Source organism: Bufo gargarizans, chromosome 2, assembly GCF_014858855.1.
Source record: "Bufo gargarizans isolate SCDJY-AF-19 chromosome 2, ASM1485885v1, whole genome shotgun sequence".
In the NCBI taxonomy this organism is placed as follows: domain Eukaryota; kingdom Metazoa; phylum Chordata; class Amphibia; order Anura; family Bufonidae; genus Bufo; species Bufo gargarizans.
The window spans coordinates 346,822,223-346,837,290 of NC_058081.1; the positions used below are offsets into that span (position 1 = coordinate 346,822,223).

Below are 15,068 nucleotides of genomic sequence, written 5' to 3' on the forward strand. Positions count from 1 at the left end.
CCTCCGCCTGCAGCGTTAAATGGGTATTCCAATCTCAGCCAGTGTACCTTTTAATGACCCATATATACCAAGACTGGTGTTCTTAAAGGATTTGCGGACATATCCCCCTACTTTCCCCAGAGAGCCCCTCTGAGATGAGCATTTAATGCGCTGATGCTCCCCCTTGCCCTGCGCTGTATCGCTTTGGCCTAGCAGTGTTCCCGATTACGTCACCAGCTCTGATGGGCCGGCTTTGGCGCTGCCCTAGGCCTTTTTACAGGCTGGGGCAGCGCTTAAAGCCTGCCCATTAGTGCCGATGACGTCGCCGGGTTCACTGCTAGGTGGAAGCCTCTGTCTAGCTTTCCCATGGAGAGGGTGGTACATCACCGGATCTCCATAAAAAGCCCTTACCTCGCGCCATTCTGAGCATGAAATGCTCCGATGCTCATGTCAGGGTAGCCGGAGGAGTGGAAATGGAGATATCTCTGGGTTCAGCTCTGAACCTGACAACCCCTTTAATTATTTAGATGGCTTAGATTTGTATCAAGGTTATGAAAAAGCCACACTTAATAACTGTCATGCATTTCACATCCTCTCTTCTCACTCCACATTAGATCTGATCTAAACTTCTCCTCCTTTGGAGGCCACATCACTTTTGATGAGCCGCCAGAAGTATTGCAAATGTTGCACATCCTTGTGAAGTTATCAAGATCCCAGGATAAATGGTTTTCTTAGGGCGCCCCCTTGTGGCTGAGACCCGCTTTCTTCACAGCACATGTGGTCTGTGTCCGCTTTACTACTGCTCCATGAGTTTCCTGTACACCTTATCTTCTCCACATTCAGGGTAACTTTCCGTGCTGGTTTTAGTTATTAACGTGCATTGTTTGTATCCCCCTGTGGCTCGGTGATGTCACCGCTCCCTAGTCACTCTATGGGGTGTTAAATCATTTTGGTTTTGTTCCTGCAAAACACTGGTTATAACAGATGGGAGTGAAGAAGTTAAGCTCTGTGAAGAATGAGGATTTAATTGTGCTGCCTGCTTCCATGGTAATGTCACCCCTGTTACCACTAAGAATGCCAGTCCCAGACCTGCTTGCTTTCTACACTTAGCTACCTTGTATTCCTGCTCTGAGTGCCTCTCAAATGTCATGCGTCAGTTCTGTCGTATCGTGGAGTGAATGGAAGGCATTTAGTGAGCTTTGCTCTCGTAATAGGGACAGAATGTGCAGTTTTTCTACAGGTCTAATGTTGTTTATTGATAACCCTGTTTAAAGGGGGTGTTCATAGTGTTTTCTGAGGGCTCTTTTACACAGGCCAATGATTGGCATTTAACATTCATACGATAGGAGCCAGAGCTTAAACCCGACATACCTGGAACCTATCCAAAGGCTCCTGTGTGCTGCTGGCCTCCATCATTCTGGTATATACTGATGTACTACTTTCTGCTGCGTGGAACAGCGCAGGAGACTGTGCTATATAATACAGGAGCATCCAGTAAAAGCGTATAGCACATGGTGTGCTTTACAGTGGCACCCTGATGTATTCCTCTAATGCTTCATGCACTTGACCGTATCTGTTTTGCTCTCAGATAATCGCGGATCTGCAAAATAGAGTTTTTGCATGACTTCAGTAGGTCCTAAGTAGGGATGAGCGAACTTCTGTTTTCAAATCCGTTATGGCTTCTGCTACCACGGAGCAGAATTTATGATCCGGAATCCATAACAGAATTCTTAGAATACCCAAACCTTGTACGCTGAACTTGAAAACACAAGTTTGCTCAACACTAGTCCTAAGTCCACATTTTGTGTCTCTGCATCCATATGTCGGTTCTGCAAAAAGATGGAATATATCTGCAAAATGCGGACTACAGACCTATTGACGTCAACGGAGCCGCCAAAAATGCAGATGCTATACGGACGGTACCTGTATTTTGAGGACCACACAATATATACGGCTGTGTGCATGAGGCCTTATAGACACTGCAACATGTGGACTGGGAGTACTTTTATTGAGGCTTGGTAGTAGGGCTGCAGCTATCGACTATTTTTGTAATTGAGTATTCTATCTATTTTAATCCAACGATTAATCGAGTACTAACAAAAAACTAATTAAAAGAACGTTTTTCTTTATAAGTGCCAGTGCCACCATCTCTCCCTCCTAGCCATGTGCCCCGCACCAGTACTTACCTTTACTGTAGGGTCAGGATATAGTGCAGCGCAGTGCGAGTCGGCGGGTGACCACGGAGCGGTGAGTAATAAGCAAGCGCTTCACTCCCGGTCACATGATACACACGAATCCTCGATGCAAATAATTTTTTTTTGTGTCGAATTACTCGATTCAATCGAGTAATTGTTTCAGCCCTACCTGGTAGTTTTTCCATGTGTGACAGTCTAATGAGCTGCTTATGACTGATGGTTCTGCCTGCGTTCTTGCATTAGCAGCCTTTTGCATCACTATTTCTAAGTGTAAACCAGGAATGGGTTCAGAAACCTCTTACAGGATACTGAGAAAAAGTAGCTCCCATTCTTAGTTTCGTCTTACAAGCACTGTAGCCATTGTGACTTAGACTGCATTCACACGCGCCTGTTCATCAGTATTCCATCCATTATTTTTATTTTTTTTTTTTTTTTTTTCCATAAGGCCTCATGCACACGAACGTTGAATGTTCATGTTCTATTCTTGTCCTTATCACAGGCAAGGATAGGACTGGTCTATTCAGGGCCAGAGCTTCCATTCCTGCAAAATGCAGAACGCACATGCGGATCACAACACATGATACTGCCATGTGCATGAGGCCTAAAACGGGGCTCGTCTGAGTCTGTTCAGATGAGCAAATAACGTATATGTTCTGAAATGTAAAAATGCCGCATGGAATTCTTTCAGCAGTTTTGCTGAGTGAAACTGCCCATTGAAGTCTGTGGAAAGTGATTTAAAATATGTAGGCATCCATATATAATCCTTCTTGTATTAGTATTTAATCTGTGTATTATGGGTTAGTTATATTGAAGCAATTTTAGAAGCAAGCAAAGCTGCAGTGTAAAGAATGGGACCTCAAAACATATAACTAAACAGCAGTAGTTGTTCATATTTGGCACAAGCGCAGCAACTCATTGGAAGAAACGGGAGCACCACCAGAGCTCCTGACACAATTTTTGTGCCTCCACTATAAAGTGAACGTTCAGACTGATTGTGTTATTAGAATGATACTGCGTTCACATGGATGTGTGGTCCGTGAAATCGTTGTGATCAATAATGCTACGGGTCTACTGTCCTGCACTCGCAGCATCATCTGGGTACAGCGTCCTAGATCACTGGGATGCAGCGATATCGGCTCACATGAACCGTGCCTTCACAAGGGCCACATTTCAAGGACCACACACAGCCATGTGAATGAAGACTTCTATATTGTGATAATTGGGTACACAAGCTGCAGTGTTCAGATAATGGGGACCTTTTGTTCTCTATTTGACTTTCCCCCTAAAAGCGTACTACCCAGGAGAAAATTAAAACTGTATAATAATCTATTATATGGCGCCAACAAATTCTGCTGCGCTTTACAGAGGGTTCATATACAAACAGTCATAATTACATAGCAACAAACAAGTCAGCAATTAAGACGAGGATTGAGAGCCCTGTTCATAAGAGCTTACAGTCTACAAACTGTATGCTGTCTTTATATTTTGCATCTTATGGTTTTTGGCAGCAGAATGCTTCTCTTACCTATTCGTACTGTGAAGCTGTTTACAACAAAATCTCAATTGTAGCTTAAAAAAAATAAAAATAAAGAAAAAATAAAATAAATCCTTCTTTGAAACAATATATGAGCAAATTGTGCTAGTGGTGAAGAGGAAGGACCCCCACCGATCCGCTTGAAAGGGCGCTGCAGCATACAAAGCACAGCGCCGGACACTTTATAGTGGCTGTGCTTGGTATTGCATTCCATGGAGCCCTGCAGATAGCTGAGGATGTTGGAAGTGACCTACCGATCAGATATTGGTGAGTGACTTAGGCTACTTTCACACTTGCGTTCAGAGCGGATCCGTCTGGGGTCTGCCCAGACGGATCCGCTCATATAATGCAGACGATGGGATCAGTTCAGAACGGATCCGTCTGCATTATATTGTAGAAAAAATTCTAAGTGTGAAAGTAGCCTGAACGGATCCGTCCAGACTTTACATTGAAAGTCAATGGGGGACGGATCCGTTTGAAAATTGAGCCATATAGTATCAAATTCAAACGGATCCGTCCCCATTGACTTACAATGTAAGTCTGGACGGATCCGTTTGCCTCCGCACGGCCAGATGGACAAGCAGCGTTCAGGTGTCCGCCTGCTGAGCGCAGCGGAGGCCAAACGCTGCCAGACTGATGCATTCTGAGCGGATCAGCATCAACCCAGAATGCATTAGGGCTGGACGGATGCGTTCGGGGGCGCTTGTGAGAGCCTTTAAACGGAACTCGCACGCGAACGTGTGGTGTGTGTGTGTGTTTTTCCTTCCGTATCCGTTCTGTTTTTGTGGAACCATCTACTGAAAATGTTATGCCCAGCCCAATTTTTCTATGTAATTACTGTATACGCCATGTTTCTGTTTTCGATCAGCAAAAAACAGAAACCAAATGGAAGAATGGAATGGTGGAACAGAAGCAAAATGGAAACGCTACTAAAGCAAAAAACAAAAAAAACAAAAAAAAAAAAGTTTTTACTGTTGCCCACACTTTTTTGTCCAGTTGCGAGCATTGCTTCAAGGAAAAAATATGGGTGTGATGTGCCTGCGCCGTTTTCCAGGATAAGCAATATGGCCCAAAGTATGAGCTTGGTGGACATCCCAAAGACATGGTCATTGTGTGTTGTAAACATCTCTACACATCTGTGAAGGCTTTCCACCAGATTTTGGAATGTGTAGGTGGGATTTTGTGCCATGGACGAAGCTCAGCTAGAAATTAAAGCGAACCTTTCACCAGGATTTCACATAATAAACTATTACCAGTACCTTATAGATATCCTCATTGTGTTTCAATGCATTCTTGTGCAGCTTTCCTGGGATGGATATTCATGAAAAAAACGAGTTATAAAGTCCTGTCTCCAGCTCCTGAAGTCAAGGGGGTAGCCCTTCCCTCACTCCGGGCTGTACCTCCCCTGCCCTAACCCCGCCTCTATGTAGTGTAACTGACACCCGGCTCAGTTACCGGGACCACGCTTGTACAGGCGGTGCATGAGCCGTCGCACTTGAGCGCGATCCTGTAACTGAATCGCGCGTGAGGAAGAGAAGGCAGGCATCGGGGACGGCGCATGCGCGATTCAGTTACAGGATCGTGCTTGAGTGCGAGGTACAGCCCGGAGTGAGGGAAGGGCTACCCCCTTGACTTCAGGAGCTGGAGACAGGACTTTATAACTCGTTTTTTTCATGAATATCCATCCCAGGAAAGCTGCACAAGAATGCATTGAAACACAATGAGGATATCTATAAGGTACTGGTAATAGTTTATTATGTGAAATCCTGGTGAAAGGTTCGCTTTAATTTCCAGAGCATCTCCAAACAATGGTCTATTAAAAACCACTGACAGAATACTCATCAATGTTGTCACTGGTTTTGTCTATCGGATCAAAAGTCTATTGTACTGTTCCCACATGATAATGTGAGTACAGTATGTTAAACCCACCATCTGATACAGTCGGTTCGTATCATAAAACACTGTACGGGTCTGGGAGATGGCCTGACACACGGAACGCATCTACCAGATCGAGCACAGTTGCGTGAATCAGCCCTAATGCTCAGCCATTCCTTTATAGGTGTCCTGCTTTTATGAACTGTTCCTGCAGCAGAACATGAACGCTCTCCAACATGTTTTTTTTTTTTTTGTTATCCATGTGCAATGTTTGTAATGTCACTTGACCATGGCAGCCAATTGAGGCCCTTACTGTGATGTCACATCTACGTTTAAATTATTCCAGTGATTGGCTGCGGCAGTCGTTTTTATGAATATCACAAAACTTGTTTATGGATGAGAAAAAGGAAGCAACTAGTGTGGGAACAATGCAGAATTAAGAATCCAGGTATATTCAAATTTAGTTATTTTAATGTATTTTGGAATATCCAGGTTCACAATCTACACTGCATTTACTCTAATTTATAAAGAACTCCCAGCCATCATGCACGTGACCGGACAGTTTGGCTAAATTCATAGAGCTCCTCCATAGCTGTACAGTTTTCATTGTTGGCAGATTGTACTTTATAACAAAAAATGTAGCCGAGAAAAGGAAAGCTGTAAGTGTGTTTAGAGCTGTACATTACATATTCTATAACAGGCATGCTCAACCTGCAGCCCTCCAGCTGTTGTAAAACTACAACTCCCACAATGCCCTGCTGTAGGCTGTTCAGGCATGCTGGGAGTTGTAGTTTTGCAACAGCTGGAGCATGCCTGTTCTATAAGGTTAGGCCTCATCCACATGGCCAAATTTGAGTTCCATATTAGAAAAGTCTTATACGAGTGTAATGTTAGCTGATGAAGTTATAACATTGGCCAATATTTGTAATATTTCGGTCTTTTAATCCACCAACAGTTTTTCCTGAGTAGAGCTCCAAGAGCAGGCTTTACAGGGTGAAGGAGGGGGTGGGTTGTGGGACAATCTAAGCTTTAAAGAAAGACCAGCAGCTCTATCTCCTCTACATCAGGAGATGTAGGGGGTCATTTATTATGTGAAGTACACCACTTTTTGGCATACCTTTGTTGGGGATTTGTGGGTGAATCTGTGACTTTTTCCCTGCCCACAACACTTTTCCGAGGTGGTGTCCCCCTATAGTCTTTGAAAATCAGTTTGGGAGGGTGAGCAACTGAAAAGCAGGTTTCCGCTGCTTTCCCTTTGAACCTCTATAGCAGCTCATTCTTCAATCCTGGTTTTAACCAAGACTGGGCCTACATCTCTAGCTGCTACTCAATTTGAGATATCAAGGGTTAAAGTAGCCCAACCCCCTGTCATGTCAGCCAGCCTGGAGGAGGACAGTGCAGAGCTAAAAAGTTGCAGGGAGGAGAAAAACATTCTCTCATGACCCTAGCGGGATAGTAACATGGACTTTGATAGTACACACATCAGTTGTTGAAAGTTAAACATTTTACCATTTAATGACCTAAAATGTACTTATTTAAAACTTGATGGCAGCAACACAACTCAAAATAAGTTGGGACGGAGGCAACAAAAGGCTGGAAAGTAAATGGTACTAATAAAATTTAAAAAAAAAACAGCTGGTGGAGCCATTCTCTAAGTCTTAAAAAGACCCAATTAGGGAGGCATAGTCTCTTAGAAGCCAAGATGGCGGAGGTTCAAGTATCTGCGAAACACTGTCTAAAAATTTTCTGAAAATGTTCCTTATTGTAAAATTGCAAAGACCTTGAATTTCTTTCCACATACAGTACATAATAATAAAAGATTCAGAGACTAGAGAAATCTGTGTGGACAACGCATTGGATGCTTATGATCTACGGGCCCTCAGGCAGCACTACATAAAAAAACGGGCACAATTCTGTACTGCACGGGCTCAAGAACACTTACAGAAATCGTCTAAACACAGTTTGCTGTTCAATCCACAAATGCAAGTTAAAGGGGTATTCCAATCTCACACAATGGGGGCATATCGCTAGGATATGCCCCCCATTGTCTGATAGGTGTGGGTCCCAGAAGCACCTACATGAGAACGGAGCCCTGTTGTGGAGGGTGCACTTTTATGGGGCCACTTAAAGTAGGCGAGCGCGGTGCGCTCCCGTTCACTAGGATGTGGGATCCGCACCTATCACACAGTGGGGACATATCCTAGCGGGGTTGCATTAGGTGGTTGTGGGCAGTTTACACACCTGGAAAGGCACAATACTGAACAGTATATAGAATTTCTAGAACACATTCATTCACCCCTCCAGACGTCTCTTTCGGGAAAGGCCTTGCATATTTCAGTAAGCCAATGCTCAACCATATACTGCATCCATAACCGCATGATGGCTTTTCAGAAGAAGAGTCCGGGTGCTGCCTTCAGTCCAGACCTTTCACCAATGGAAAACATTTGGTGCATCATTAAATGAAATCCATCAAAGAAGACCTAGGACTGATGAGCAGCTAGACTCCTATCTCAAAACTGCAGCAATTGGTCTCCTCTCTTCCCAGATGGATACAGACTGTTATTGAAAGAAAAGATGCTACACAATGGCAGACATTGCCCCATCCCAACCTTTTTTGAGATGCGTTTCGGTCATCATTTTCTAAATTAGTTGTTTTCATGAAATGGTAAAATCTCACTTTCAACATCTGATGTGTTGTATGATGTATTGTGAATAAAGTATGGGTCTATGAGATTTGCAAATCATTACATTCTTTTATTTACATTGTAGGCCAGCTTCCCATATATCAGGCCATCCGGCTCTGTTTCCCTCAAGAGGGGAACTGAAGCCAATACTAATCCCTTAGTTTTCTATGCATAGTATTTCATATGGCACGGATGTGAAATATCGCCAGACAGAAAAATGCTGCATACTTCTGTCCTGCTCTGTCAAGCCATGGAAGCCGGGTCCCTGCACTGAAGAGATGTAAAGTGGTCCTTACACAGTATCCCAACTTTTTGGGAATTGCGGTTGTATATTTCCCCTAAAAATAAAATGCACGATGTGCAGTGTAATCTTGAAGAGGAAGTAGTACTTGTACGAGCACCGCCACCTCTTCAAACAGCTGCTTTGTGGGGGTGCCGAGGTACTGAGGATAGGTCATCAATGTGTACTGGCTGCACAACCCCTTTAAGGCTAAAATTCGTCATGCCATTGAGTAGTTAAAATGTGCTTCAGTCACCGGAGCTGTGCGCCAATTATCTATACTTCAGACATAAATTAAAACTCTACCACTATCAGTAATATAGGAGAAAATACAGATGCCATATAAAAAACAAAACTGCTAAATGCAGACAGAACAATGTATTCAGATAGACTCCTAGTCATCTACAATACCCCCACATGGTGCCATAATAGATGGACGTCACTGAGGCATATACAGATCATAAAGTCGCCTTTTTCCATTGCTTTGCACCTTTTGGTTTCCTTTCCTGTTTTTCCTGCTTTTGTTCTGTAGAGCAGTGTGATTTGGCGACTTCATCCTGACTTGTGTGGAAGGCATCCTGTGTACAAGGAAAAAAACAACACGTTTGTATAAAATTGTACAGCGCAGACTTCTGAGTGTCCTTTATCACTTGGTTTTGGAAAGGTTGGTGTACGGCTTCCCATATGTGTAAGCCAAGAAATACTTCAGATATTGGTAACTTGTACAAAATGTTCAGTAGGACTTTCTAACAACTTCAGAACACCGTGTCCACTATGAAACAACTTGACAAGAAACATCCTACCGTGTAAGGTCTGCAGAGCCTATGATAACCTATGTGTAGTCTGAGCTTACAGTCCCATCTTACCCCCTTTCCATTGCACACATTCACCCGCTTTTTTCTTTTCTTAATATGGAATCTGCAAAAAAAAAAAAGGAAAAACCTCCATAGGACCTCATATGACATTGGAGCCATATAGAGGTATGGTGGGATTTCTATGAACGAGGCCTTAGACACAGGCAGACGAGCAGGCTGAGGATTTAGAATGGTGCTGGATGTAAATTATGTGCAATACTCGTTTGCCCATTCATTGGGTAATCGTTGGCAGTATTGGGGTCCATACACACGTCCGTAGTGTATTGCGGATCCGCAGTACACCTGGCCGGCACCCCCCCATAGAACTGCCTATTAGGACATGTTCTATTTTTTTTTTTGTGAAGCTGCGACCCCGAAGTTTGGGGCCGCGCTCTGGAAATGCGGATGCGGACAGCACATAGTGTGCTCTCTGCTTCCTTTGCTGCCCCATTGAGAATGAATGGGTCCGCACCCGTTCCCGATATTGCGGAACGGATGCGGACCCATTTGCGGACGTGTGAATGGACCCTTACACTGGCAGATCATCGCTAACTTGTGTTGATATGAACGCTAGTTAGCGATTATCTGCCAGTGTAATAGGGCCTGAAGTGACAGCTGAAAGGCCCTTTTTTATTTGAGAGATTGAAACATTATATACATTGGGTTGTCTTCACATTTGCATCAGAGCCTCTGGTAAATGATCTGTCATAGGATCTCAATACCGGAGGAAAACTCTTCAGTTTGTCAATGGGGACAAAACTGAATGGAATGGAGTACAGCAGAATGCGTTCCGTTTGGTTGTGTTCCCATCGCGGACAGAAAAACGCTGCAAGCAGTGTTTTTCTGTCCGGCATGGGATGTGGAGCAAGACGGATGCATCCTGACACACAACATAAGTCAATGAAGCTGGATCCATTTTCTTGGTTACGAAAAATCCCATTGACTTTCAATGGTTTTAGAGACGGGTCCCTCATGGCTATTTTAGAGATAATACAACCGGATCCGTTCATAACGGATGCAGACGGTTGTATTATCATGATTCGGTAATTTATCAATTGCAGAACCGATGGTGTTGTGCATGTGGCAACCTGCATATTCAACCTGCAATACGTAGGCAAAACGAAGCGCAAATTCAGACGCCGTGTCCGTGAAAATCTGTGAGATATTGTTAATCAAGCTGATACTCCAATTGCCCAGCATGTGCTGCAATATCACTTTGATAAGACTGGTTGTATCAAATTTCATGGTATTGAGCATGTGAGAACCTCTGTACGAGGGGGTGATATCCATAACCTCCTTCTTCGCCAAGAGGCTCAATGGACTTTCACTCTGCAGACCACTAAACCCCATGCACTGAATGATTTCATTTCATATATAAGCTTCATTCAGTGATGCACATGATAGGTTATTTGGGGTTCTACGATGCCCTTATGTCTTCCCACATTATTCATCGTCTCTTACGTACCCCCAATATCTACAGGTATTTTCTATCTTTGCTCTCCTCTTCTTTCCTATCCTTTCGCATCTGGTGACGCTTCCATCTGTCACACTTAGATTGCCTGCAAATGTTGTATGGGGTACTTTAGGGTCCATTCACACGTCCGTGTGTGTTTTGCAGATCCGCAAAACATGGACAGCGGTAATGTGCATTTTGCAGTAATAGAAAATTCCTATTCTTGTCTGCAACTGCGGACAAGAATAGGACATGTTTGGTACGGAATTGTGGACCCGGAAGTGCGGGTCCGCAATTCTGTGATGTGCTGCCCCATAGAAATGATTGAGTCCGCAATTTGGTTCCGCAAAATGCAGTGTCCCTGTTCTATTGGCTCCCACGATGCTCCGTTTGGCCCAGGAGGCGTGGCTGCTGCTTTTTCTTTAGGAGCAGCACTGGGCGGCCGTGCTACGGCGGTCCCAGTGCCGTAGACTACGGGTCTGCATGCGGTGTATGAGAGCGCGCTACACCCACTGTTTGTTTGTTGCTGTGGCTTCCCGATTATCTTTATATGCTACTGATGATTAAGTGGCATATCTTTGAAACTAAGAAACGCGTAGAGCAAAAGTCTAATATGCCCTTAATAGAGCCAAGTGCCTCAATGACAGGGAGCATTGCAACATAGTAGCCAGGCTTTATTAGGTATCATTCAGGGGAGCAGTGTTACTCAGTGTTTTGGTCTATCTCCCTAGACACCTACACTCTGTCAATCTGTGGTGTGCTAGCGTTCTGAGGGTCTAATCTGTGGTGTGCTGGCGTTCGAGGGTCCAATCTGTGGTGTTTGCCCCGTTTATCTCCAGACACACAGTTCGCTCCCTTGTATGTGAATACTATCCTAGGATCTGTGTTGAGTAGTCTTTGCCAAACTCATACCCAGTGCTAAAAATATAATATAAGGTTCCAGTAGTGAAACCTTATCATGACGGAAGTGTGTTTTGTTGATCCATGACGGATCCAGCAAAAACGCAGATGGATGTGAGAGTAGCCTTAGCAGCACTCTTCTCGCCATCTAGCTGACAGATTCCATAAAGGAGCATTCACATCACCATTAAAGAGGACCTTTCGCTCATATACAAACTAAAAACTATCTGTGGGCAGAGCGGCGCCCAGGGGTCCCCCTGCACTTACTAGTATGCCTGGGCGCCGCTCCGTTCGCCCGGTATAGGCTCCGGTGTCTCAGCGCCGTCTTTTGTATTGGACTGATTGTTTGTAGGAGGTGTGTCCCTTGCTGCAGCACTGGCCAATCGCAGCGCACAGCTCATAGCCAGTCTATGAGCTGTGTGCTGCGATTGGCCAGCACTGCAGCAAGGGACACGCCTCCTACAAACAATCAGTCCAATACAAAAGACGGAGCTGAGACACCGGAGCCTATACCGGGTGTCTCATGTCAGTCGGGTCTGTCAGGTACTGGTAGTGTCCATCATGTGAATGATTACAGTGCTGCATTGTGGTTCCATTATAAACAGAAGCTATGACGCATTGGCGAACTTCCATCTAATATAAAACTATGAATTGGTTCCTGGATTGTATACACTGCTATTTATCTTTAATTGTTCATTTGCTTGCTAAATTCAGAATGTAAAAAATTCTGATAGCCCCGTTGCATTTTCTAAAATAAATAAGTAGCACTTAACCCTTTCTACCCTGTCACTTCCAGTGCGGTGCTATGGCTTTCCTTCCTGCTGATGTCCTCTTTTTGGTTGCAGCGGTCAAGTTCTGTGCACACAGCTCACTGTTCAGCCAATCTCTGGGCTCAGCAATATTTGGGATATTACCACTGCAGCCAGGAAGACTAGCACAATCAGGCAGGACTGGAGAGTGATGCAAGCAGCTTGCTTCTTTTTGTTATTTAGTGCTTGTATAGGGGCTGTCCCAGTTTTTGTTTAAAGGGAACCTGTCACCGGGATTTTGTGTATAGAGGTTAGCAACGGGTTGCTAGATGGCCGCTAGCACATCCGCAATATCCAGTCCCCATAGCTCTGTGGAAAAGAACCCGATTTGATACATATGCAAATTAACCTGAGACGAGTCCTGTCCCTGAGATGAGTCATGTCCAGGACTCACCTCAGGTTAATTTGCATATGTATCAAACATATATATATATTATTTTTTTTACACAATAAAAGCACACAGAGCTATGGGGACTGGGTATTGCGGTTGTGCTAGTGGCCATCTAGCAACCCAGCTCCTCAGCTCTATACCCAAAATCCCGGTGACAGGTTCCCTAATGAGCAGGAATATAAATGGATAAAATACAAGTTATACTGAACCTTTTCCTATAAAACGATAAATCTGCTCAGCTCCTCCTGCTCTATAACATGCTGCCTTTAGCTCAGAAACCATTTTCGACATGACTGGTTCCCTTTATAGCGGATGACTTCTTTAAGCAACTTTTTAAATGGCCATTAAAGATGGCTATTGTTACATTGTGATCACTGCATGCTCAATCTGATCTTTCATGAACAGCTTACAAGCAAAAAAAATGGGCATCTTTAGGTCAAAGGTATGTGAAACGTCCTTGACAAACTAAGCCTCAGATGTCTAAGCTATAATTTATATGACTCACTTACTGTGTAATTCATTCAACTGTAAAATCTGTCAGCCTGGGGGCAGAGGCACTGTACTTTGCTCAGAGAATCTGTCTAGCTCTCTAGTGGGACTGTGCTAGTAGTGAGCTATTGAGAATCGCCACATCGAGGAAAGCCATTGTCTTGGGTGAAGAGGAAATGTATATTTCAACAGGAAAAATATTGGAATAGCTCCTGTAAGCGTTCTCTAGTTAAAGGGGTTGTCTCATCATCGCTAGGATATGTCCCCATTGTCTTATAGGTGCGGGTCCCACCGCTGGGACCGCTCTTATATCAGGAACAGAGCCCCGCAAGGTGATGGCTAGAGGACTCCGGTCCGGCCACCACCAAGCTGGCGCCCCATAGAAGTGAATTGGAGAGCACCGCGCATGACCGGTCACCGCTCCTATTCACTTCTATGGGCTCGACGAAAATAGCCAAGCCAGCACCATAGAAAATAAATGGAGAGCGGCTGCGCATGCACAGTGTGCCCTTCTTCAGTTTCGGGGCTCCGTTCTCTATATAGGTGGGACAATATGCCCCCATTGTCTATAATGAGACAACCCTTTTAAAGAGCCTTGGAACTGATCCTACAAAGAGGAGACTGCGGTTAAATATCTGTTCTACATCTATAAACGTTTAGTTTTGTTATACTTTTAGATTAGGGCTACTTTCACACTCGCATTTTGGCTTGCCGTTTGTGAGATCCGTTCAGGGCTCTCACAAGCGGTCCAAAACGGATCAGTTTTGCCCTAATGCATTCTGAATGGCAAACGATCTGCTGAGAATACATCAGTTTGCCTCCATTCCATCTCCATTCCGCTTTGGAGACGGACACCAAAACGCTGCTTGCAGCGTTTTGGTGTCCGTTGGACGAAACTGAGCCAAACTGATCCATTCTGACACACAATGTAAGTCAATAGGGACGGATCTGTTTTCTCTGGCACAATAGAAACGTATCCATCCCCTATTGACTTTCAATGGTGTTCAAGCCGGATCCGTCATGGCTATGTTACAGATAATACAAGCGGATACGTTCTGAACGGATGCAGATGGTTGTATTATCTGAACGGATCAGTCTGTGCAGATCCATGACGGATCCGCACCAGTGTGAAAGTAACTGCGAGTGTGAAAGTAGCCTTATTTGCGACCTTCCATTATCATCTGTGGTGCTTTACATAGTAAACACAAACTTAACAGCATACAAGAACAGAGGAAACTCTGGAGAGTACACTCATTAAAGTGACACTTCCATCATAAAGGGGCATATTTTACTTTTTTTTTTACTCCTTTCATAGGAAACAATATATTTTTGAATTGCTGGCTGTTTTTCTTTTGCCATTTTGGCAGTACTATACAGTTGAAATTTAAATACAAAATGTTGTTCTTATGTAGCAGTCAGCACAAATAAAACATCTCATATGGATAGGTAATCCATTGTCGGTTCACAGCGAGGAGAGATTATCTGCAAGGTGATCTGTTATAATGGTAGGTTTAGAATTGGTATAACCCAGAGGTCACACTATTTTTATATATTTTTTTTCTGTCAGAGTAAGGCCTCATGCACACGACCGTTGTTTCATTCAGTGTCCGTTCCGTTTTTAGTGA

At 44.0% G+C, this 15,068-nt stretch overlaps 1 protein-coding gene across 1 annotated transcript in view; it reads left to right on the forward strand.

Annotated features, from left to right (window-relative positions):
- Positions 1 to 948: 948 nt before the first annotated feature.
- LOC122928140 (tetraspanin-17-like) overlaps positions 949 to 15,068 on the forward strand; it is an 84,106-nt gene continuing 69,986 nt past the window's right edge. Inside the window, exon 1 of the mRNA XM_044280697.1 lies at positions 949 to 1,026. Coding sequence (XP_044136632.1) covers positions 964 to 1,026 — 63 coding nt within the window. The 5' untranslated portion in view covers positions 949 to 963. The remainder of the gene's footprint in view (positions 1,027 to 15,068) is intronic.